The following is a 26,622-nucleotide window of genomic DNA, read 5'->3' on the forward strand; positions in this document are numbered from 1 at the left end:
TTTATGATCTGCAGAAACCGCAAGTTGGTAGCTAGCCTACAAAGTGTGGGTTCACCTTCACATTTGTACCCGGGATGTATTACATCAGGAAAATATTTGTTTAGGATGATGTCAGACTAATCCCGCTAACCTCCGTCGCAATGAAACGCTTAATTGTGTGGAATTGTCATTCAGATCATAACGCTGTGTCGTAATCCTTTTTCAGGGATGGTTAAGATTTTAATTCCGAACACTAAGTCACCTGAACCTGAACCCTGCTTATCTCGAAGGTATAGTTCAAACATGACAGTTTAAAGGAGGCCTGTGGTCATTTCTATAAGAATTGTGTGCTCTGATATCTAGGCTGCACCTGAGATTCACTGATGTATTCGGGGCGAAGGTGCTGTTAGAAAGTTTTCTGTATGATTGGCTGGTGACACGTCACGGGTGAGTTCCTGACCCCGCCAGTTCACGGTTAAAAGATTCTTGATATAAAGATGAATTTTGTAATTGTCATAAAAAGCCAAACTTCGCATTGACGTGGCGCAGAGTTTGAGTGACAGGAAACTAGCAGCCCAGCCCGGCGTTAACCTCCGGCTGCAGATTAAACCGCGCCTTCGGGAAACTCTGAGAAATAACGACGTCATCCAGAGGTGAATTCCTCAAATTATGATCCTGTGCAAGCCCTAGGTTCAAACCCAGGTCAGCCAGGCAAAGCGGTAGAAAAGCAAGGTTATATCAGAAAGTAAACACGGTCCGCCGTTGCCACCCACAGTTTTATAGGGACGGCAGCAGCAGCTATATCCCCGTGCAAAGTATGTGCGAGTTTACAGCTCGATGTGAAGACAGTCTGTTGTTGTAAAATGAAAGATATTGCATTACTGGAAATTTGCACTTAAAATACAACACGGCTGTCCCTTGTTTGAACCGCTGTGTTTACAGAAATGTACTGAGATTGTTTTTACATTGTAACACGGCAGCAAATCCGTTAGTGAGCCACTGAATCGATACAGTGCCGGGTTATTCCAAATAAACACTCAAATGTTTTGACACATCTGTACATCATGAAATAACGTTGGCCAGTTTCCTTTCGCCGTGTTATTAACTCCTTGCTGACCTGGTACGTTCTCCCAGGGCTGGCCACAGATGCATTCCGGGCACTTTGCTAACAGACGGAGTTTACTTTTTTTAAAAAATTGCAGAAAGTACTGGTAAAGCTCAAAATGTCTCTCAGAATCTGCGGAGGGAGGGCCGGTGTTGACTTTTCCAATATGAAATTTTAGGAAAATTATTCCCACCGCTTCATTGCTTGGCCTGCCGCCAGTGTCATTGAAAGAAAGGGCGCTCTGGGCTCAGCTTCCAAGTGGTTAATGGCAATGTATCCAGGGTTGTACGGTCAGCTGTCCACAAACAGGTGCTGCTCTTAATGCAAGTTTAAGTTTCGATCACTGAACGCTGCACAACGCCTTAGCCCTGTATTCAGAAGCGATGATAACATTCACAGCCATCACATTCCGGCCATTTACAATGCAAATTATTATTGTGTGCGGACAAATAAATAATGAATATTGCAACCGCTGATGGGGAGGGAGGTATCAGTACTTAGAGCGCCATTCAGTTGCTAATTGTCGGTTTTGAGTTCCGTTTCAGCAAGAAATTGGCTCCTGTTCAAACTGGTTGCATGGCAGAGACAGCATCTTCCTGAACATCCACTCATTGTTAATCCTTAAATTACACCCACTAGTTATACCTTTCTGAACAAGCCATTGTTAAAACCAAATCAAACGTCATTATATTTCCCCATTCTGTGAATCTAATGATTGCAGTGGATGTGATTGAATACAGACAGACACTGACTCTGCGAGGAATCAGGGAGGCCGACTGACCGGTTTTAAATCATAACAGACAACGAGAAATTGTCGACAGAAAACAGTAATTAGTATTGTATAAAGTAATGACAAGAAATAATGGCTTTAATTGGCGGCTCACAATCCCTGTTATTTAAAGTTCACTAGGACTGACGTTTTCTTAAGCAAAGCTAAAATGTTTAACGAGCTAAAGCTGTAGCCCCTGTGGATGGAGGAGTCGACTTTACCAGAAATTGCTGGAGGTGTTTGTTGTACCTTGTGAATATTCAGCGGTGGGGGCGGGTGTGGTTTTGAAAATGTGCCTTCTACGGTAAGCGCTCGAATAACTGAGTACTGCTCCTCGGATGCTGCCTGAACTGCTGTGCTTTTCCAGCACCACTCTAATCTAGAAGCTCGAATAACTGAGTTATACTGAGTACTTACAGTATTTTCTGTTTTCATCTAAAACTCTCTGCTTTGCTCCCATTATCATTTTGGTTCAGATTGTCTGATGAAGGGCTTTTGCAGTCTGCAGTTCTCACTTTTGCCCTGAGAAACGACGGTGTTTATGTAAAGCCTGTAACAGTACGGACTCTTGAAGAAGAGAATGAATGGAAATTAACACAAAATGCTCTCGTTTATTGTAACACACCATTCAAAACCAACAGTATCATTCCAATAGCAGACGGTCGCGGTCGCACCAGAGCAAAAGTGCGGGGGGAAAGAAAAAACTCGATTTCAACAGGAGTCTGCAAAATGTTTGCGTTTTGTAAGACTTCTTCACGCGACGAGTTATGATGGGCACGTCCTGAAAGAATCGTGGCAGCAGAGTCAATCCCAATTTTCAAAGCGGTATTGGATAAATACATAAATAAGAAATATTTCACGGATAATGGGACTAATTGGTTTGCACTTTCAGAGATACAGTACGAACACTTTGGACCGATTCCTTGCTGTGGTGCGTGCCTGCTTCACGGAGATTCATACATTTGTTCTAAATGCAATGATGGGAATGTTACAGTGAGTCGCCAAGGTCAGCATATATATTCAAAAAATATGACAGCGTAAGCCTTAATAATTGCTCAACAAAAAATAGCATTAACGTGATGTATTTCTTGAAATATGTCACTGTAGAAATCTGGTTCAGATTTATATCAAAACTGAATAGCAGGTAGAAGACGGAACGGATGGATGGATGCCAACGATAACTAGGCACTGGAGCTGTGCAGTTAAGAGCTGCAAATACAACGGGGTCATATGTAGTTAGTGTTCCTCTTGTGCTAACACTGCAAAACATCTATTTCAAAATGATCTATTAACTATGTACCTGATCCAAGCATAGCATTCCAATGTAACAAGTCATTTCACATCACTTAAATTAAGGTTTAAAATGCAGGACCCTCATCCAAGCAAAACTTTCTGAAAGGCCAGTGATTTCCGCACACCACGTAGCAACAGCATTTTAGAAATTTATTTCGTTTAGGCTGAATTGCCAAATAGTTAATGAAGTGTCCATGTTACAGGTTTTATATTTAACTAAATTTTAAAACTAAGCATATTTGGAAATGCACTTAACGGGATTCAATTGCAGATCCTCGAACTAATTTATAAATGTCTGCCTTACCATAGTTAGTCAAATCTGTCTTTAGAAAGGTATACAGACACCTCATTGTTCAGCATTCGGGCGGTGAGGCTGTTCCCTTTACAGAGTGGAATGGACCAGTTATTTATTAATCAATGTTATGCTCATTCCGTTATGGTCGTTTGTCTGGGATCCCCAGCAGATGGGGTAATTATGGGTTGTTACGACAATTCATAACAATGATCTCGCAAGACAGTCGCTTCCTCAGTAGACTGACATTACAGTTTGTCATTTAAAACATACGCACACATCCTCACATTCATCTACAGTCGTTTCCTCCCCCCCCCCCCCAGTATTTCGATGGTATGTTGACATTAATGGTAGATTCGAGCCCATTAGTTGGACCCCCCCCAGTATTTCGATGGTATGTTGACATTAATGATAGATCCGAGCCCATTAGTTGGAGGTGCGCCTACTGAACCCAGCTCGTATTTAATCCTCGTTGATCCCCTCGTTTAGCCTAGAGGTGAGGTGTGTGACTTCCCAATCTATAAAAGGTTACAATAACCTGTGAAATGTAGTTTGAAGCTAGGATTCCTGTAGATCGCTCGTCCCCAGATTTTTGGAGGGGGGGGGGGGGGTTCACACGGTTCTTCTTTGGACCCTGAGGCTTGTTCCCGTCCTCAGCCAGTGCTGACCGCAATCTGACCCAAAAGACGAACCGTGACATTTGCATGAACTTTGGTAGAAACGTCCTCAAGTTCACTGTCCGTCAAATAAACGGATCTGTGGGAGGAGCTGTTTGGAAGCAGAGACAGCGCTGAAGTCCCACATCATCTGATCCCTGCGCTGATTTAAAATCAGATGATACCAAAACGCTTTGTTAGAGCGTATAACAGATCGCTGGTTTATAGCCTAGCCTGTGCTGTATAGTATATCTTCCTGCGCTGTGTGTATGAGCCATTTCTTTTATTAAAACGATTCATTGCAAAGAAAGAGAAGTGAAATGATACCGCGGCTTCCTACATTTCTAGAAGTCTCACGTCGAGTTCAACGTGTCAAATCTGCGGAGGAGAATGTGTGGATTCTATCATGTACTAGGATAGGAATGACAGGCGTTAGAAAATTGGGCAATGGGCCACTCAATCTGAGGGTGGAGATTTCTCCCGGTCTCTGCATCATGAAGGAACGTTACACGTTGTTATAATTCCGTGCGAGATAAGCGAAAATCGTGATATTTCTGAATGCATTTTTTTTCTCAACTGTATGCATGACTGACCACATTACAAGAACATTTCCACAGACCCACCCGAACGCTAATAAATACGGCCGAAGATACTGTTAACTTTTCAAAATGCTTACACGTAATTTATTCATGTTTATTCTCACTCCACTTGTCATTCCTAATTCTGTCCTAATTTTAGCCATTCCAACAAATAAAGGTTTCGGGGATCCGGATTCATATCTCCCATGTACTTTCTTTCTGACCGTGAGGATTCCCCTTAATAGCAAGGTCACAAGGACACGTGTTTCTAGTTCATTCAAGGGTCAGCCAATAATGCAGGCAATGTACACCAGTCGGACAAACAAGAATCCACAACACAAACTTAACCGAAGCCCGAGACAGTAAAAGAAAATTAAAAGGCACCAAAGAAAATATTTCCCCGATTCCTACCAATTTTGTTTTGAGCCGAAAATGTTATTTTAACAAATATTTTGTAACAGAAGTAATGCAAGTCAATCTTTTACTTCGTGGCTGTCAACCCCACGAGAAATCAACAGGTTGATGCTTCAATGATTAAGCTGTTTGTTTTTATGCTCTTAATTTAAGAAATGCGTGCAGTTTGGCCTATGCCCATTGAATCCTTAAAGTACTCTATTATACTTGAGATTTTGCGGAATGTTCTTTTCTTTACAGTATATGCTATTGGCAAATTCTTTAACTCCTGTTCAATGACAGGTGTCAGCTTTGGTACTTGATGTGACATGTTCAGGATTGTATATTGACGAATGCGCTGATGTGTTATTTTTGTGAAGTATCACGCGTGCAGTAGAAAGTTTCAACTCAAAAGCTTTTACTGCACTAAGTTTACAATTTGATTTGTCTCATTGGTATTCTCACCTGAGTCAGAAGGTTGTGAGTTCAACCCCCATTCCAGCACACAATCCTAGGCTAACATTTCAGTGCTAGACTGTTGCAGTGTTGCATTAAGAATGTAATACATCCCATTTGAAGAGCAAGGGTGTGAGACATACAATGTATTTTTGAAATATCAAGAGTACGAGAATTATATTTGAGCATCTGAAACAACAACATGCTGTTGGAGAAAAGCTGAATTTGTTTACACTTTCTGTAATATTCAATTTTAAATTTTATGAATAAAGTATACTTTTGAGAGAACATTTCAATTCGACAATAAAAAAGAAAAAAATCTGGTCATGCATATCATTGCATTTATAGGATTTTGCTGCATGCAATTTCGCTGTTTCCTTCATTACAGCAGTGAATAACATTAAAAATACTTTGTTAACTACACGGAATCTTAGGAAATCTAGGAGTTGTGAAACATAAATATTAATTATTTATTTAATTCCAACAACTTCAATTCTACATGGTGGATGGAAAGATTGTGATAAATTTGTAAGTACTTTTTTAAAATGACTTTTGCTTATGTGATTGCAAATAGATCTCAACTAAATTGCAATTGTTTGGTGATTTCAATGCTTATATTCAATTATATATTAAATTGTAAGAGTTGTCTGATTATCTACAGATTTAATGTAAATCCAACATCTATGTTAACTCCTTGGATATCCCTGTTTATTTATCAAGTCTTCTTCTTAGGCAGTTACTTAAGATCAAGGATAATTTGCTTCTACTCTAGTAGGAAGTGAGGACTGCAGATGCTGGAGATCAGAGCTGGAAATGTGTTGCTGGAAAGGCGCAGCAGGTCAGGCAGTAACCAAGGAGCAGGAGAATCTACGTTCCGGGCATAAGCCCTTCTTCAGGAATGAGGAAAGTTTGTCCAGCAGACTAAGATAAAAGGTAGGGAGGAGGGACTTGGGGGAGGGGCGTCGGGAATGTAATAGGTGGAAAGAGGTCAAGGTGAGGGTGATAGGTCAGACTGGGGTGGGGCGGAGAGGTCGGGAAGAAGATTGCAGGTTAGGAAGGCGGTGCTGAATTTGATGGATTTGACTGAGACAGGGTGGGGGGAGGGGAAATGAGGAAACTGGTGAAATCCGAGTTCATCCCTTGTGGTTGGAGGGTTCCTAGCCGGAAGATGAGGCGTTCTTCCTCCAACCGTCTACTCTAGTATGATGGGTTCTGAGATAGCTGCTAAGTCCAATACATGATCTGCACATTCTGCCACATTCAGGGCAGTAGGTGCTTGCACAACCCAGTGGATGAGTTGTTGGGAGCTTTATGCACTACCTCTAATACCACAACTTAATCACATGTACTTTCAATGAAATCTTCCCATGCACTCAGTGTCTTCCCAAATGAACCTGCTGTATTTTGATCATTCACAAGTCAGGATGTCCATAAGGTAGTACGACATTTTCAAGGATGCCTTGAGGACCTTGTTAAACTGTTTCTGCTGTCTTCCAAGGTGTCCTCTGCCATGATCCATTTTGGAGTAGAGCAGTTGTTTCCTAATTCAATCCTGTGGATGTCAAACCTACAAATGACATGCCTTTCCCAATGGATCTGGAACTCAGACGTGGGAGCCTTCATACTGACCACACTGGCTTGAAAGAGGAGACTGTGCAGGCCCGCCTTTCTCGCCACCAAATTTGGAGAATCTCGTGAAGTTGCCATTGCTGATACTTCTCCTGTACTTTAGGTTATTGAAGTCGCCAGGGTGTGGGGATCACTGTTACCTGGTAAAACATAACCTTACTCTTGGGCTCATGATCAATCTCCTCCAATACTCTTTTCCTCAGTGATATTGCTGGGGAATATCACTGAGGAACTTGGGTCAGTTGTTCATTATAATTTGCCTTCTCTAAAGATAATCAATATTTCTACAGTTCTTTAATAGTCTTACATAACACAGGGCAGCAAATATCAACAAGTCAATTGGTTCAGAATATTATAGCATTGCTACGTGATACTTAATTTTTTTTAGAGTTTAGAATCTAAATTGGTATTTTGGAGGTATTTGAAAAGGTAAAATCCCCACCATCAATAGTTTGTCATTCAGGGTCCAGTGTGCAATATTCAAGATGGACCAAAGGGAATAAAATACCATTTTTAAAAATTACTTCATGATTCATATATGGCTGTTTCATTGCACCTTCAAAACAAATATTTGAAGAAATGTCTGATAAATCTCAGCAAAAAAAGGTCACACCTTCAAAAAGGCCAGGTCCCTCAATGAATTGCTTTAAGAGACATGAGTATTTCATTATTTGTGCAGTTATATCAAAAAATAATTTCAGTGCTAACAGATACAGGGCAAGTGTAAACCTTCAACTGGACAGATGTTGCAAATATCTAAACAAGAGATAAAATGTGAACTATACATCATTGGAATGGTTTTAAACTCTGCAATGTTTTACACTGATGTGTGATTCAAACAATGAATGTTAGATAACATCAAGAACATCAGTCATAGAGATTAAACCAATGGTATTGCATCCACAGTAAAATTGAAGTCCCAAATAGAGCAAATAAGATTGAAAGAGCACGTTACGTTTGGATTTCCCCTGAAGTTTCTAAAATCAAATCACTGCAATCAAAACAAGCACAGAACTCCATAATAAGTAGGCTCATTACACATTTATAACATGTTCACACTTGTTGGGTAGTTACAAGTTGGGTAATCACTGCACAAAATTACAAGCCATGCTGTAAGGAGAGTCTGAATGCATGGTTGAAAGTGAGGTCTGCAGATGCTGGAGATCAAAGTTGAAACTTTATTGCTGGAACAGCACAGCAGGTCAGGCAGCATCCAGGGAACAGGAGATTCGACGTTTCGGGCACAGGCCCTTCTTCAGGAATGAGCAGAGAGTGTTCAGCAGGAGAAGATGGAAAATGAAGTGTTGTTCTTTGAACTTGCGTTAAGGAACACTGCAACAGATCTGGGACAGATCCTCCATGTCCCTCCTCCCTACCTTTTATCTTCTCCTGCTGAACACTCTCTGCTCATTCCTGAAGAAGGGCCTGTGCCCGAAACGTCGAATCTCCTGTTCCCTGGATGCTGCCTGACCTGCTGTGCTGTTCCAGCAATAAAGTTTCAACTGAATGCATGGTTGGTCTAATTTCAGCTCTGATTTTAGTTTCAATCCTAATTATTACTGCTTCGCAATTACCCCATGCTCTCTGAGTGGAAACATGGACAAATCAGTGCTACTGTTCAGAGAGCTGACACCTTGTCCATGTCGAATTAGCTGCTTCAGGCCAGTGGTAGTGACCCTGCTATCACTGGTCTCAGAGATGAGTGGCACAGATAGCGCAATCAGGCAGACAACCCCACATTGCAATGACCGGAGAGTCCACTTCTGGATTGGTACCTAAAGGGTCACCACAAGTCCTGTTTCGCCCCTCGTTGTGTATGTGCTGGTTTGATGCTGAGACGTGCAGGGGAAGCCGATTTTTCAGGATGTGCACGGTTAGCAGCTGATCTCAGCGGGTGCAGCAAATTACCTCGAAGCCCTGGGCTAGGGAGGACGGATTTCTGCTAGTGATCATTATCCAATAACCCCTGCCAGGAAGTGTACTCTTGTGTAAATGGGGAGTGAGGAACCTGGGCTGAGAAGCCTTTCTGACTCCAGCAAGCTCAATAAATAATTCCACTGCAGCCCCATAATCCGGCCGCTCAGTGGAATTCAGTAAAACCTCTCAGTTTGGTGTTAAGATTAACGGTTGAATACTGGGGTAGATTCAGAATTGAGGATTGGTTCATGATTGTAGGCTTTTTTATTTGCAGTGAAACAAAGAGTTGGCCTGCGGACAGTTGCCTCTAAAGGTGCAACGGGTTAGTGCTGGGCGGTGGTCAGGTCTCGCTCAAGACACGAGGCTGCTTGGTTTAAGGGTGAGGAATGGTCACTTGATTAAGGGAACAGAGGGCTGCTGTTGACAGGAAGAGAAAAACGTGAACCGAGACGAGGTGTTTTAGTTTCTTAGAGATGCGTCCACTCGACAATGATTACTGTTCATATTACCGCTTTTATCGTTCGCCAGCGAACGAATGAGGGGAAAAAATGGCCATAATATCATTTTCGCAGGATTTCAAATACACAAAACCAACAAAAAGGGACAAAATGTCTCATTCACTTAAGCCACTGGTTTTAATGCCTCCTATCGGGGTTTAAACAGTACCAGTTCACTACGTTTGAAATCAAGTCAGTCTCAGTTTTGTAAATAAAACTTTCCGAACTAAATATTTTATATGCAACATTACAACCGCAGCGCCTTATGCCAATGGGTTCTCATGCATTGATAACTCAACATTTTCCTACTTCATAACAATTATTAATGAGCTGTTACAACAGACTGATTTCCACCACATTGCCACAACAATGTGAATGGAGAAGCGAACAGATATGTCAAAGATTTAATGACGCGGGATCATTTATAAAGCAGGCCTGTTTCTACAACTCTCCCCGTACAGAATGGGTGTTTATCGCTTGGAAACTGCGGACGCGATGCTCTGCCCGGAATCTGAGGGGAAACAAATCCTCTCGATCAGAATATTAAGAACTAGCAGAATAATTCAGATTCCCGTTTGAATCTTAATGAAGACATTTAGCGAACTTGCGATGTTTCTAGTGGTTTAATCTGTGGGATGCTGCACATATCCACCGGTCCATCCTTTTATTATTGTAAAAAATGACAAACGTGTTAGAAAACTGAAGTCAGTTCAAAGCTGGGGATGGATTACAAAGTAAAGCGCGTCCGCCTGCGTTATCCCCTCCTCATTCAGGACCCCCACTCAGCCCATCCCTCCTCAACATCACTCCTCATTCAGGACCCTCACTCAGCCCATCTCTCCATATGACTCCTTATTCCGGACCCTCAGACAGCCCACTCACACCCTTCCCCCGTCGGCTTCACACAACTGCGGTCCTATTAATAAATGGAGCGGTTATAATCCGACACGAGCGACACCCTCTGTCCAATAACAGGCTCATCACGCTGTCTTTTGGTCACAGTGTACATGATCCTCTGATAGCTGGAGAAGTAACCGACATTCATTCTTGGGGATAAACTAAAGGTAACACGGTTAAGTCCGCGTTTTATGAAACCATCCGGTTCCTCGGTAAAACCCAGCGAAAACAGCGAATTTGAAAGCGAGCAGGAATTCATTCCAAGTTCTCAGTCGATAGAAAACTATCATTTTGGTCTTTAGGTCCTACCTGTGGGTACATCAGTACATCCCGAGGATTAAGTGCATAGATTTAGTACAGTGCTTTGACAGTATTTATACGGGAGTCCCAGCTTTCAAATGTTACTCTCGACTTATTCAAAGAACAGATGTTCAATAGTAACCGAACTGAATGGGCCATCAGAAATAGGCTGCTCACTACTGTAGTCAGTGGACATTTGCTCACTTAACACGATTTACTTTTCCTGGAAAACAGTCCAGCGGGTTGTTATAAAGTCACGGGAAATTAACTCCTGTCAAATGTCGATCATAAACAGCAACACACTTCGTTTTGTCTTTTTTTTTTGTCATTCCCTGAGGGACGCTTTCATTTCGTTACCATGCCATCCAGGCGATGAAAGCGAACCTTCAGCCCATCGACAGGGTGCACAACCGGGACAGTTTGCATCTTAGGGTAGGTGGCGCTCGCGAGCTCCCAGGTCGCTGCGCTGCTCAGTTCCACCGCCAGTGTTTTGAGGATCACTCGCGCCAGTTCCCTGCCGACGCAGCTCCGAACCCCCCCTCCGAAAGGTAAATAATTAAACCTCCCCGCTTTGCTCTCATCCCGCTCCGGTCCAAAGCGATCGGGATCGAAAGTATCCGGGTTCAGGTAGACGGCTGCCGTCTCTTGTGTGTCACGAATGCTATAGATAATATTCCAACCTTTGGGAATCTGACAGCCCTGGGAATTAGACAAAGCAGCTTCGTTATAATGAACGATTGAGTTATGTCATTTTAAATGACGGGAAAGATAACAAACATTTAATTGAAAGGTACATCAACACCCTCCTTTAATGTTGCAATCTCCTGTTGCGAGTTCTGCTTAAGTTGCTAATAGCAATCATAAAGGCTACAACATATTGCTAAATACATTCTGGATTAGTGGTGCTGGAAGAGCACAGCAGTTCAGGCAGCATCCAAGGAGCTTCGAAATCGACGTTTCGGGCAAAAGCCTCATACACTCTAGCACGTTTCAAAGCGATTTTTTTTAGGGCAGAGGGGAACATGAGCAGACAACGGAAGTCAGGAAGATTTTGGGAAAAGACAGGTCAAGAGGTTTTTAAAATCAGGGAACGCGCTGGCAAAACCGAATGCTAAAGACAGGGGCACACGATTGCTGACGAACTGTCTCCTTCTGGCAGCGCGCCGGAAATAAACATGAGGGAAGCAGCAATGAGCTAGAATTAAGCGGCTGTGTATAACGATCAATAGTTAGAGGAGATTAGCGAGTCACAATGGGGAGGGGGCGTTTGCAGATATTGAGGTCAATGGGTAGGGGAATGGGGAACCAAACGAGTTTTCCAATCAAAGGGGATTATGAGTGAGCAGCACTGCGTACAGGCAAAGACAGGGCCTATTCTGTTCTGAATGAGTTATCATTTGTGGAAGAGGAGGAGAGGTAAAGCTTAAGGCGATGGACTTGTGGTCTCAACTTCGACCATGTGACAAGGTCAGAGGCAATTTAATTTCAATTCCATAGTGACATCTGCCCCAACGTCCTATCCCCATTTCTTTCTCCACTCCAGTAAACAGGCAGAACTGCGGTTTAAAAGCACACCGCACCTGCTAGTCGCCACCAAATAAACTATTCCATGTCTATCAGCCTTGAGAAAGATTATTGCCGAGCAATTTGAACATCACGAACTTTGCTTGCTATGTTCCCATTCACCCACAATCCCCTTCCAAATGTGCACATTCTCCAACAGGTTGGCCACATAGGAGCCAGGAATTTGAGCATGTATTCCCACTGAGACAGCTTGAACAAAACTGATACATATCAAATGGAAAATAAACCGAAGGCAGCTTGTCCTGTTTCACTATAACAACAAATGGCCCATTATTGCAGGGAGGAATATATTAACCGCGAAGTTTTAAAAGAAGCTGACAATGAATACAGCTGTGGGGTGAGCTTTGTGTATCTGGCTAATGGATTTAAAGCATTGTACTCGTAATAAGGTACAACATACATTCAAACTGTCCAGCATGTTCAGAGAATTTAATTTACAGACATTAAGACAGTGCTCCAATTCCAAACCAGCTATTTCACATGATGGACAGTCTAATGGCTCAAGGAATGAATAGCTAAACTGTTTCATCATAAAATCCCAAAGTGTGGATATTCACTGATGATTAGACAAGGTTCATCAACATGAACAATCACCAGCTTTGGGCTGATAAGTAGCCAGTATTATTCACACTACACACAAGTGCAAGACAATGACCATCTCCAACAAGAAAGAATCCAACCATCTTACCTTAACATCCAGTGGCATTGCTGTCACCTAATCTCCTATATCAACATCTTGAGGTTACCATTGAGCAGAAACTGAGCTGGATCAATGATATAAATACTGTGGTTACAACAGTAGGTTCACCACTTGGAATTCTGCAGTAAGTAACTCAACACGGGATTCACCAAATCTGATCATCACATATTACAATATACAAGTCAGGAGTGAGTGAGGACTGCAGATGCTGGAGATCAGAATTGAAGAGTGTAGTGCTGGAAAAGCACAGCTAGTCAGGTAGCATCTGAGGAGCAGGAGAGTCGACATTTCAGGCATAAGCCCTTCATTAGGAGTGTATCTGAATAGAAACTGCAAGAACTGCAGATGTCAGAAAACAGAATTGCTGGAAAAGCTTACTTTCAAGGTTCATGGAACCTGAAATGTTAACTTTGATTCCTCTCCGCAGATGTTGCCAGATCTGCTGAGCTTTTTGAGCAATTTCTGTCTGTGTCTGAATGCTGTACATTTACCTGAATGACCACAGCTTGAACAACATTCAAGAAGTTCAACACCATTCAGGACAAAGCAAACAATTTGATTGATAGCCCATCCACAACATTTCACATTCAGTGCTTTCACCACTGATACAATCTGACAGCCATGTATACCAGCTCCTGTAGTAGTTCACCAAGGCTCCTCTGACAGCACTTTCCAAGCCCATAATCTCTACCTCCTAAAAACAAGAGCAGCAGATACAAAAGAACACCACAACCTGTAATTTCCCCTCCAAGCCACACACTGGCCTGACTTGAAACAACTTTGTTATTCCTTCACTGTTGCGGGGTCCTGAAATTCCCTTCTGAACAGCACTATAATTTGACCTATGCCCTCATGGACTGCAGATGTTCAAGAAAACAGCTTACTACAATGTTCCCAAAGACAATTAGGGATGGGAAATAAATTCTGGTCTAGACAACAATGTACACATACCATGAAAGAATACATTTTAAAATAAGAGCATGAAGATTCCATGCTATGTATCAGGTCAGCTGAACGTGGTTGATAAAGTGTTTGAACTTCAATCAGACATTGGACACAAGTATAAACTTTCTTTCACCACACTATCTTTCTCCTTTCACCATCAGTATCTTCACATCCAGCTGGGAAATCCATGCATGTACTTTCTGATGGGAGACAGTTTTGTGGCACAGTGGTAATGCCTCTACCTCTGGGCCAGAAGCTCTGGGTATGAGCCCCACAATGTGTCTCACTGGCCATGGGATGTGCATTCACAACATGTCCAAACACGGGTGTTGACAGCCAGTAAATCGTTCCAATCTGCCTGATGGAAGATGGTGAAAATGGGAGTGCGTCAGAGGGTGGGCGAGAGTCTTGATTGAAGAAGAAGGCACGGAGGCGAAGGCGGCGGAAGAATTGTCACCTGCTCAGCCATTCTGATAATGGCAAAACACTGCAGTACTGGAATGAACTGCCAGAGGAAGTGCTGGATGCAGGCACAGTTACAACACTTAAAATACACTTGGATAAGTTCATGAATAGGAAAGATTTGGAGGGATATGGGCCAAGCGCAGGGAAGTGGGATTGGTTTAGTTTGGGAGCATGATTGGTGTGGACTGATTGGATGGAAGGGTTTGTCCCCATGCTATTTGACGCCATGGTCCAACACTAGGAACTTGGGATGGGCAAAAAGAAAGTTTCTGATGGGTTTACCTTAGCCTTGGGCACATGCGACACACCCAAATTGAAATGTGTTGGTCTAGCAATCCCTCAGGCCTAGCATCCAACGTTCCCCTCATGAAATCATGACTTCACTGTCGAAAAGTGGAGTTTATCAGGTCAGAACATCATTGTTCTTCCCCTGCTCTGCCAGCTTTACTCATTAGCTTAACTCCACAGCTTACTAGAGATGTCAAGAAAGAATCCCAGACCCCAGTACAAGCTGTATCCCATTAAGCAGAAAGATTTATAGATAGAAACCAAAAGAGTTCAACATTAACTCTGCTTTTCCTCCACCAATGCTGCTGGATCTGCTGAACTTTTCCAGCAATTTATGTTCTTGTTTCAGATTAATAGATAGAACATGCTGGGGAAAATTTCCGCTGGTCAGGTAGTGTCTGTGGCGGGAGTAACAACTGTGAAGGCTTCAGATTAACGAGCTTTCTTCAAAATTCAGTGCTTGCTGTCCTTTGCTTTCGTTTTATGAAGGTGAATCCTGTTACTCTCACTTGGACTGTGGGATGGCTCAGTGTCAAATGTAGCAGTCCTGATATTGCACAGGTTTCCACTATATTCAATCCCATTATCATGTCTGTTGTATTGGATCAGTTGTTATTACGTTGCCCCATCCTCTTCCTGTATCACCATCAGCAAATGGGGGGGATAGTTTTGAAGGTAGCTGTGATCGCCAATTCTTTCCTAATTGTCTTTACGGCGGTGTCTGAGCTAGGAAAGGGATATTGTACTTAAGACTTGGCGTCCAATCTCCAGTGGTTGGGATTTATTTTCGGTGGGATCCCTGTCTTTAAACACATTAAGAGACAATGCTCTATAGATTTAGACATTTATGATCTAAAACTGATAAAAATGGAAAATATTTAGTAATTGTAAGCCCCACTTGGAACCTCAGGCGAGTTTAAACGCGCTCTGCCTCTATCTAAGGTTTCATTCTAACAACCATTTTACCCCTTTGGTGTCATTGTGACCCTCCAGTCCCGATGAACCGGAGGCTCCTCTGCTCTTTGCGAAATAAAGGGATATTTCCAAATTGATGATAAATATCACGGGCATTTAAATATTCAGCTCCAGATCTATGCAGGAAGTTACTTGCAACCCCATAAAGAATCCATGAGGGTGCAGAAGGAGGCCCTTCGGCCCATCGTGTCAGCACCAGCTCTCTGATCAATATCAGGACTTAGTGCAGCCCTCCTGCCTTCATGACTCCCCACAGTGTTCCTTTACAAAAGTCAGCCCAATCGCCTTTTTGAACACCGCACTGTCAGACATGTGTGTGTGTGTGTGAGGGGGAAAGAGGTATCGTCAGCTCACCTCCCAGTGGAGAAGGAGAATAAAAGATCCAGTCCCCAGGGAGCCGGCAGGGGCTCAGTTGGCTGCCGGAACGGAGTTAGTCACAAGGTTCACTGGGGGATTGCATAAACATTGGGAAAAACAGCGTTTGCAGCACTATTGGGGAGACGGGACTAAGTGGGAATGTGCTCCAAAAGGGGCGGTACTAACAGGATGGGCCGAGTGGTCCCCTTCATGGGAAGGGAAGAGTTCCCTTCACGGAGTGGTACTTACATTTAGCTCGAAGGTCTGTAAGGCTGTCCGGTAGCCCCCAGAGACAGGCGGTAGCAGCCGCAGCACTTCCTTCACCACACAGTCCAGGTAACGCAGGCGGCTGAGGGTATCCAACCTCAGCAGGGGCTGGCACTCACAGCCTGGCCCCTCTCGCTCTGGCACGGCTTCCGGAAAGTGCCAGGCTTCAGGTTCCGTTCGTGACTGGGAGCGGCTCTCTCCGGGCATTGCGCTGGCATCAGCCAGGGAGCCGCTGTCCGGGGGGATAGGCGGAGGGCAGCCTTCAGCCCCCGGCCGACTGGCTCGGCTTCCCAGTCGGTGCTGAGCGCCGCTGTTGTCCGGCCGCTCCAGGGGGCACTGACAGGGAGCGAGCAGCCCGTGTTGGCCCAGCTCCTGCCTCACCTTCTCCAGCGCCTCGGAGTGTTGCAGAAGCAGCAGCACCAGGGACGTGCTGGCACTCGCCGTGGTGGAGAAAGCAGCGAAGATCAGCTCAACAGCAGCTTCCTGTAAAAGACACAGAGAGAGAGAGAGAGGGGCGGCTGGTGATAAATGGCACTGACAGTGCAGTAAACCGATCAACCCCAGAAACAGCCGGGAGCGCCCGCCCGTTTGGGAAATGGGCGAAACCTGGACAAACACATCGCTTCAATAAAAAGGAACGAGATTCAATCGGTGCAGCTAATGCGTGTTAAAATATACTGGTGGAACCTGAATGCGTTACTATCAAATATTGATGAAGTGGAATGTATGTTGACCGTTCGTCAGGGACTGTTTATTCCAACACACTCAATAATTTCAGGCTGTAAAGGATGCACTGACTGCTACCTTGGGTAGGTTGGTCGGTTCCATCAGTGTGTAGGGTGGGGGGGGGGGGGGGGGTCTGTAAATGCTCACTCAGCTGGACACGGCACATCGTTAGAGAGGCGAGCGGGGTCTGTAAATGCTCACTCAGCTGGACACGGCACATCGTTGAGAAGTGCTGACCGCTACAGTCATCGGCAGCAGGTACATACAGTGGGCTCAAATCAAAACTAAAATCAGAAATAAAATTCATAATGTGCATTGGATGTTCATGAACAGGACGATGTCAGAAATAAACGTTGTGAAGTTCCAGGACACTAAAGGGAACAAAAATTCCCCAACCAGCATTATGAAGGTAGTTTCTCCGTTGCTATTTTTGGAAGCTGGCTTTGCAAACATTGGCTACTTATACCATGTTGGCTGCAGTTAGACAGATTGGTTGCAGAGTACTTTGGAACGCCCTATAGAAATATATACAATTCCTACAGGATAATTGCAGCAAATCTTCACACGAAATACATAATGTACACATTGGAAGCCGCGCTCTTTAATCCTTCCTCTGTTACATTTGCCCCACTATGACCAGCATGCTTCCCAAGGATGTTACAGAATTCTTCACTTGTCAGAATTCTTCAAATGAATCCTAAACTGCATCTATTCAGAAGTGAAAAGAATAAACTTACATTTTTATAGCATACTTTGCAATCCAACGACTGTTCCAAAGTGCTTTCTAGTCAATGAATATCTTTCAGTGTAGCCGCCATTGCAACATAAGCTAAGGTAGCACATTTGCACACGGCAAGGTCATACAAATTATCAGGAGAAAAATGAACAACCGTGGGTTTGAAGCTGTTGTTTGAGGGGTAAATTAATTCTTACACCCGTCTTCAAACAGATTATTAGAAATTTCAAGAGCTCATTTATCTGTTACTTGGATATCTGAGGTGTGGTGGTAACAAGCATTTTTACAGGCAAAGCGTAGGTTGGAGCGACGGCCAGTGACAGTGGAGGCTCCAAATTTCTGCTCTTCATGCTGCTGACCAGGAATCTCTTCCAGTTCCAGTTCCAGCACCTACCACTGACAGGTGGTGAATGATGCATATGCAGAGAATCAATCTGATTGGTCATTTTGGAAATGCACCTTCCTTGGCAAACAAGTTCTGGAATGGGATGTGAATCCGAAGCTTCTGACTCTCACAGTGAGATTATCCACTAAACCACAAAACTCCCACCACTTATAGCATAGATTTATTGAAAAAAGGGGAAATGTAATAACAGCAGAGAGACATCTTGCTATCACAAACCTGAAATCATTATCTGCTTCCCATCTATTTTTCAATCATCTTAATATTTTCTTTTTTTTTATTCCTTGCTTCAAGGCTTAGGTTCCTTGCTGTTGTACAGTTCATGGGGATCAATTACCTTTTGATATTTTCTCCGTGTATATTGTTTGAGCTCAGATGATCAACAATAACGGCTATTTAACAGAGATGGACATCACACCTAAAGCTATTCCTACATTTGCTAATGAAACATCCCCAGTATGGTCATTTGATAGCAAGAACAGGAAGTCTAGTTAGTTTTCAGCTCTCTAAACAAAAGTCATAATATCATTTTTATCCAACCATTTCCACCAAGATCAGCTAATTCAATGTAACCAGCAATGGACCCTGGGGCCCCTCATATCCACATGGCTCAATTAAACACCAGCTTTAGTGGAGAAAAATGTATGGTTTTATAAAACACTTCCTAGTTATTCTTAAACAATGAAATGAAATATTCATGCAATCCAAATTATGACATTGAAAATTAGTAAGAAGCATTGATGATCAGAAATTCCACAAAAGAAATTAGAAGCAAAAATAAATAAGAAAAAACTTTAGTTTGCTAATATTCAGGTTTCTTTGAGGAAAAATGTAATAATATTTCAGTGGCCTGATGTATTCCAAAGGCAATGAGATACTAGCTAGCTATGTGTCTCTAGCCATAAGGCTAAGTCTTTTTACTGAACCAGTTTAACCATTAGGACCTACATTCAATGTAGTACAAGTATGAACACATGATCCACTCCAGTTTCATTGCATTGCAGTTGGGACAATACTCATTAACACAGGGAAACATGTGGCAACAGTATTCCACTTAATCCATTGCAAAAACCTTATAAAATCTAATCCATCTTTATGCAAGCCATTCAATCTTTGTGAAAATGGAAGCTAATTAAAAATAATCCCCAAACTTTTCATCTACAAATAGAAATAAAATATTCACTGTTGACAACATGCAGAACTTTGTTCCTTTCCCTTACCTGGAGGCAATGCCTTGAAAGAGTCTCACATCTTACTCTGTATTAATCTCTATTGATTCCAGTCCTATTTTTCATAAAATGCTGAAATAATTTGTATTGTGTTCAGCAGATGTCTAAAAGCAGACAAGTTGGGCCAACTGTGTTAGCATCAGAGACAAGGAAAATGCTAATTTTATATCTGAATTAGGAGGGGGAGTAGGAAATTCAACCCTTTGAGCCCATTCCACCATTTAACATGACTGTGGCTGCTCTTATCCTGGTCTCAATTCCACTACTTGCATGCTCCCCCATTGTCCTTTATCCCATTTTTCATTAGAAACATATTTCTTTCTTTCTTGAATCTGTTGATTGATCCTGCCTCCACAGCTTTCCAGGAAAGTGCGTTCCACAGATTCACAACCCTCTGAAAGAAGTAGTTTCTCTCTTCTCCATTTTAGAACATAGAACAATACAGCTCAGAACAGGCCCTTCAGCCCTCAATGTTGCGCCAACCTGTGAACTATTCTCAGCTCGTCCCCCTACATTATCCCATCATCATTCATGTGCTTATCCAAGGATTGTTTAAATCTCCCTAAAGTGGCTGAGTTAACTAGATTCGCAGGCAGGGCATTTCACGCCCTTACCATTCTCTGAGTAAGAACCTGCCTCTGACATCTGTCTTAAATATATCACCCCTCAATTTTTCAGTTATGTCCCCTCATACATGCTGATGTCATCATCCTAGGAAAAAGACTTTCACAGTCTTCCCTATCTAATCCTCTGATCATCTTGTAAGTCTCTATCAAATCCCCTCTCAGCCTTCTTCTTTCCAATGAGAACAGACTCAAGTCTCTCAGCCTTTCCTCATAAGACCTTACCTCCAGACCAGGCAACATCCTGGTAAATCTCCTCTGCACCTTTTCCAATGCTTCCACATCCTTTCCGTAATATGGTGACCAGAACTGTACACAATATTCCAAGTGCAGCCGCACTAGCGTTTTGTATAGTTGCAGCATGATATTGCGGCTCCAGAACTCAATCTCTCTACCAGTGAACCCTAACACACCGTATGCCTTCTTTACAGCACTATCAACCTGGGTGGCAACTTTCAGGGATCTATGTGCATGGACTCCCAAGATCCCTCTGCACATCCACACTACCAACAATCTTTCCATTGACCTAGTACTCTGCCTTCCTGTTATTTTGAACTTAACTCCTCTGACTCTAAACCTGTGATCTGTTGTTTGAGACTATCCCACAAGGGGAAACATCTATTCAACATCCACCTTATCAATCCCCTTTAGCATTCTATAAATCTCAATCAGATCCCACTCCACCCTCATTCTTCTGAACTCCAGCGAGTATAAGCCCAAGCTATTCAACCATTCCTTGTGCGACAGCTCTTTCATTCCTGGAATCAATCTGGTGGAACTTCTCTGAATTGCTTCCATGTACTTCCTCAAGTAAGGAGACCAAAACTGTATGCAAGACTCCAGATGAGGTTTCACCAACACCTAAAATTTTTGCCACACTATTCCACCAATCAATTAGCGTCAACCATTTTGACAGTGGAATTATGGGTTGATCCAGTTGTAAAATGAATAAGTATTTGGAAATTTTCAAGGGTACAGATCCCTTGACTGACTAGTGAAGGGGAAATGGAGAATAGCAGCTACTTTATTCACATATCATTAATTTGTGCCACCTTAGAAAAGTCACTAATGGAGTGGTACAGTAAAGGCATTTGACATTATTATTCCATCATTGTTAGGATTGAATTATATTTACAATGCAGGAGCCTCAGGGAGTCTAACACCACAGCAAAGAGCAGTCAAGACAGAAAGGACCAATTTGTACCTCTGAAACCAGTCTGCATTTTTTGGTTTATATTATTGTCCCTAGTGTTGACTTTAGGAGAATAATTAATTTAATACTATTAACATCTAAGATTAGGATGTGAAGAATTGTTTTGAACTAAATGCATCTAGTTTGCAGTAATTGCCTTTAAATTGAATTGTAAGAGCCAGGAAAAGGCTCCATGTGCATATTTACATGAGACAAGTACTTTCATAAAAGAGTGCAGAAGGATTCACTTTATCAAAGTATCATAAAAACAAAATGTCTTCCATGCTAAACCCTAGCATGTCCCAGGGATCCTGAAATGTCTTTTGAATGTAATTTCTGAAGATTCTGGATTTATACTCAATGCAATGTCAGAAGGAAGTGGTGTGATAGTTCAACAGAGCATATTGCATTTATTATTCCAGTGAAAAACTTGGTTCGGACTGATGCAAAAGTACGTATATAACTACACTTCAATGCCAAACATTTTTACTTTGACTGGCTCTTGTTTGCCAGTCATTCTTCCCAAGCATTAGTTCTACAAACACAGACCACAAACTACTCTCTCAATAATTACCAAATGTTTCAAAAATAGTGACATCTTGGGCATTAAAATTAAGGTCAAATGTTTTTAGAAAGAGCTATGTTCTTGGCTGAGTAATGTGCGAACCATGCAGAAAATGCACTTAATCTAAAACCAACTGCAGCAATGAGGGATTTTTTTCTCCATGAACTTCACAGCAATCACTGAAAAGATAGCCCAGAACAACATTAAAAATATAATATTAAAACAACATGGAACTTTCTTCATACTGCCACTAAGTTTGTCATGTAACTCCTTTCTTAGTAAAATCAAAATCATTGTACAGTGGGACAGTTATTTTTATTCAAACCCCACTTTGAACTAACTGCAATATACATCCCCCAAGTTACAAGCATCAGTCATAATATTGACTAGGTACCAACGACTCATTGAGTGATGTTCTTTTGATCATTGGTGGCATGTCTAATTGTAGGGAGATTTCCTTTTGTATCTCCTTCTTATCAAACTAAAAAGAAATGGGAAAAGAGGAAGAATAAAGAAAAACCTCTCCTAGGACAGGTAGCCTGCAGTGTGTTATCACAGACACACTTTTGAATACTATTTTCATTTTCTTTTCAATTTTAATGCTTTGAAAAGTGTAACTTAGGAAAGGTTATTTTAAGTTTTGGCATCAATAAAATTGAAATTATGTTCATGAAATTTCTCACTTGCACAGCAAAGCATGGAAATCCCTCGATTTGTTACGTCGCCACAGTGATATTCTAAATATTTCTTACTCTGTCATGATCCATGCAACTAGAAGAATATTCTATTTTTAAATTACTAAAATTAAGGTTTAGAAAACAGGAATGTTGCCTTCCTCTCGTCTGTACTTTAATGCTTGATTAGTGAAGTAAATCTGCACCTTTATTTTTGCTGCAATATCAGGGAAGATCATAATGGGCCAATTTCAATGTTCTGAAGAAGCGCCACTGAACTGGAAATGTTAACTCTGCTTTCTTCCCACAGATACTGCCAGGCCTATGAATTTCACCAGCAAATTCTTTTTATGTTTCAATTTCAATGTCCTTGTTTTCCAATAACAATGACATGGAGTCCAGTGAAACCATTACCACAGATGAGCTCGAACCAAATAGCGCATTTACACCACAGTGTCAGTTTGCACTTTGTACCAATACCACAGGTACTGAGTGAATCCCAAATTACGGACCAACCTGAATACAGAGATAAAGACTGTGGGTAGAGAAATCCCATATCCCCTTGCAGCTAACTGCATGGTGGGCAAATTCAGCGGGCTCTAGATTTAGAAATATTAATTTAAAATAATAAATGCTTGGACAGTTCAGCACTTCAGGCTGTACCTGTGAAGAGGAGATAACGATTCAGGTCTTTCAGAACAGATCCTGCCTGACCTGTTCTACATTCACAGCACTTCCTTAATTATTTTAGATTTCTGGCACCGCAATATTGAGATTTTGCTCATCATTCAAAATCATATTTCGGCTTCACCCACACCAATATAAGGAAGAGTCGCGTCTATGCAGGGCCAGAATGGGTGACATTACACCAACTACCTAGGAAAGAAGTTGCCATTCTAACTGGGACCAAACACGGTTTGAAAAGACGCATTCAGACAATATTTTCAATCCTAGCAGCTGCTCTCATTCCCGGTTTAAAATTAATTCAGATTAAGACGATTCACAACAACAAACAGGCACAAAATACTTGGTTTTTGGAGCTATTAAGCCATTGTTTGACCATAAGTGCCGGAAGGGACAATCAAGTGCAGAAAGGTTTCCCATATACATTACTTCTATTTGAAAGAAAACTCGGCCGATCTGCTCCTGCCTGGTTGAGATCCTCCTGCTGGGTGGGGGCTGTTTACACATCACTGTAAGTATTGCCAGGGAATAGCAGCCGCTTCACGAGACTATGCGGGTGGTGAGTATAGTAAGCCCGGCAGCACAGGGTCCGAACACAGAACGAAAACACACAGTAGCTGGTATTAGTAAGAGAGCACTGCACACGTCACTTCGTTTCCTGACAATTTTGATTATTTGAATGTTTAGGCAAATAATCCAGTCCCAACTGCCAGCATTTGGCCCATACCCCTCTAAACGCCCTCTTATTCATATATCCCTAGATGCCTTTTTAGATCAAATGTCTCGATCAGACTAAGGTTGTGAAATCCGGGATAGTTGGAAAAGAGGCGAGCTCATTCACCGCTTACCTTCAGCTCCTGGAGGTTTAACTCCCTCCCATTCTCCCGGGCACTATGCAGCATCAAGCTCAGGGCGTCAGGCTGAGAAAGCGGGCGCTGCGCCTGCAGCTTCTCTCCGATCGCGGTTTCCAAGTACTCGTGTAATGCGTCCCGTGCCTTGAGGCCCTGATTGAACGGAAAACGACCATTATATATCTGAAGCTGCCCGAGAACCGAATTCGGACCCGTCCCTTTTCTGAATTGCAGAGCGACTTATCCTGCAAGACTCTATAGCTCTGAGGATCAGTCATCACGAATAGAAACGTTTGCTTGGTCTCTCTCTCTATGGACGCTGCCTGGCCCGCTGTGATCTCCAGCATTTGTTGTTTTCAGTGCAGTCTCCGATATCTGCAGTGATTTGTGCCTGTCCTGTCAGATACCCGGCCAATTTGACAGCAGCTAACTCCTTCGTTTGAAAGCCCCTGCCGTTTACTGTATGACCAAGCGCACACTACCGGACAGAAAGAGCGCTTTTAGGGAAACTTCAAAATCCGAGTTGGCGAGTTGGGAAAGGAAACCTTCCACAAACCAGAGGGAGAACCAATACTGAGATGGTGCCGAGCTGGGAGACAATTCTGACGGATTAGATTGAAATATTTCCCCTTAGCGGAGAGACCAATAACACGGAGAGGGCGGGAAAGGGCAGGAAGGTTAGAGAGACTGGAAGGAAGACGGTTTGACACTTAGGTGATGGTGGGGATCTGAAATTACTGCCTAAAAGGCAGGTCGAACAGAAACCCTCATACCATTGCTGGAATATTTATATGAAGTGCCATAGCATCTAGGGCTGGAAAAGGGAACTAGAATAGATAGGTGGCTGGCACGGACATGATGGGCCGAATGGATTCGTACCGATAACCGCTTGCTGGTCGCAAAAGCCTCCCTTCAATGTTCGGGGAATGCGGTCATAGCACAGGGGCTGGGCTGAGGCAACAGCGGGGAATGGGGGAAGCTGACTCTTTCAGTCCGTGCCCCAGCCAGGCCCCACAGCCTGGAGCTGGGAGTGGGTGGGTGGGGTGGGGCAGCCGCCCCAGGGACAGACCCTCTGTGGATCGGAGACTGAGGGAGATTTACCTTCCGCAAGCCGCTGAACGGCATGTCCACGGGCAGCGAGAAGATGTTCTCCATCAGCTGCTCGAAGGTAGCGGCCAGGCGGTCCAGCTGCTGGTCGGCCGCCTGCAGACCCAGCAGGATCCGGACGGCGATGCAGAAAGTCAGCGCCTTGGCGGCCGGGTAGACAGCGACCGGAGCCGGCTCCCTGCACCAAGCCCGGACCCGGGAACGGACCAGCCGCTGGATCCCGGGGAGGTAGCTGTCCAGAGCGGCGTGGCTGAATACCCGGGCCAGTATCTGTAAAGGCAACGAGAGAGAGAGAGAGTGAACGAGAGAGAAAGCTCTAAAACAGAGACAGTGTCTGTGTGAGCGAGAGAGCTCTAGTACAGAGAGATTGAGAGTTTTAACACAGTGAGAGGGTTCTAACACAGAACCAAAGTGAGTGAGAGCCAGTTAGTTCTAACAGAGAGAGAGAGCGAGAGCTCTGAGAGTGAGAGAGCTCTAACACAGCCAGTGAGAGAGACAGAGTTAATTGTAACACATACAGTGACAGCTCTAATACAGAGACAGGGTGAGAGAGTGATGATTTGGAGGTGTAGGTGTTGGACTGGGGTATTCAAAGTTAAAAATCACACAACACCAGGTTATAGTCCAACAGGTTTAATTGGAAGCACTGGTTTTCGGAGCGTCTCTCCTTCATCAGGTGGTTGTGCGCAGCGGCGCTCTGAAAGTTACTGTTTCCAAATAAACCTATTGGACTATAACCTGGTGTTGTGTGATTTTTAACTTAGAGAGTGTGTGTGAGTGAAAGAGAGAGAGAGAGCTCGAACACAGAGCCAGAATGAGTGAGAGAGGCAGAGTTCTAACACAGTGAAGGAGCGACGCCCCAAAAGTTAGTTTCCAAATAAACCTGTTGGACTATAACCTGGTGAGTGATTTTTTAAGAGACAGAGTTCAAACAGAGTGAGAGAGAGAGAGAGAGCTCTAACAGAGGCAGAGAGTGCTGGAGAACCTCTGCAGTACCTGTGGATAGAGAAACTCTCCCCACAGATGTTCCCAGGCCTGCTGCATTTCTCCAGCACTTTGCGGGTTTATTCCGGATTGCCATCGGCCGCAGTGTTTTGCCTTTTTGCTGAGAGAGTGAGCTCCTGGATGACCATGGGGACATTCCGTGGCCGCCTGTGCTCCGGTTAAAGCCGGACAGCTCTCCCCGCTCACTGCCGCCAGATGCGGGCACCTGTAATGGGAGAGGGGGCAATCTGACAACACCTACCCACCCTACGCCCTCTCCCCTGGCGCCCTGTGTCCGGGAGTCCCCTTTCCCCCGACCCCCAGGCTCTTTCCCCTGACCCCCAGGCTCTCTCCCCCGGCTCACAGGCTCTCTCCCCCGGCCCCCAGGCTCTCTCCCCCGACCTTGCAACCGCAGGAGGTGCAACACTTGCGCCCACACCTCCCCCCTCACTTCTCTCCAAGGCCCCAAGGGAAACTTCCATATCCGCCACAGATCCACCTGCACC

General features: G+C 43.5%; 1 protein-coding gene across 3 annotated transcripts in view; it reads right to left on the reverse strand.

Moving 5' to 3' along the window:
* Nucleotides 1-8,658: 8,658 nt before the first annotated feature.
* LOC122561093 (cytochrome P450 26B1-like) overlaps nt 8,659-26,622 on the reverse strand; it is a 19,863-nt gene continuing 1,899 nt past the window's right edge. Inside the window, exons 1-5 of one of the 3 annotated variants that reach the window (XM_043712481.1) lie at nt 26,129-26,288; nt 25,127-25,402; nt 24,023-24,178; nt 16,325-16,825; nt 8,659-11,460 (exon numbers count right to left, since the gene is read on the reverse strand). In XM_043712481.1, coding sequence (XP_043568416.1) covers nt 11,107-11,460; nt 16,325-16,825; nt 24,023-24,178; nt 25,127-25,402; nt 26,129-26,176 — 1,335 coding nt within the window. In that variant the 5' untranslated portion in view covers nt 26,177-26,288 and the 3' untranslated portion in view covers nt 8,659-11,106. Of the gene's footprint in view, nt 11,461-15,207; nt 15,470-16,324; nt 16,826-24,022; nt 24,179-25,126; nt 25,403-26,128; nt 26,289-26,622 lie in introns of those variants that run through there. The other 2 variants (XM_043712479.1, XM_043712480.1) reach the window with 2 other exon arrangements.

Source organism: Chiloscyllium plagiosum, chromosome 22 (genome assembly GCF_004010195.1).
Source record: "Chiloscyllium plagiosum isolate BGI_BamShark_2017 chromosome 22, ASM401019v2, whole genome shotgun sequence".
NCBI classification, from domain to species: domain Eukaryota; kingdom Metazoa; phylum Chordata; class Chondrichthyes; order Orectolobiformes; family Hemiscylliidae; genus Chiloscyllium; species Chiloscyllium plagiosum.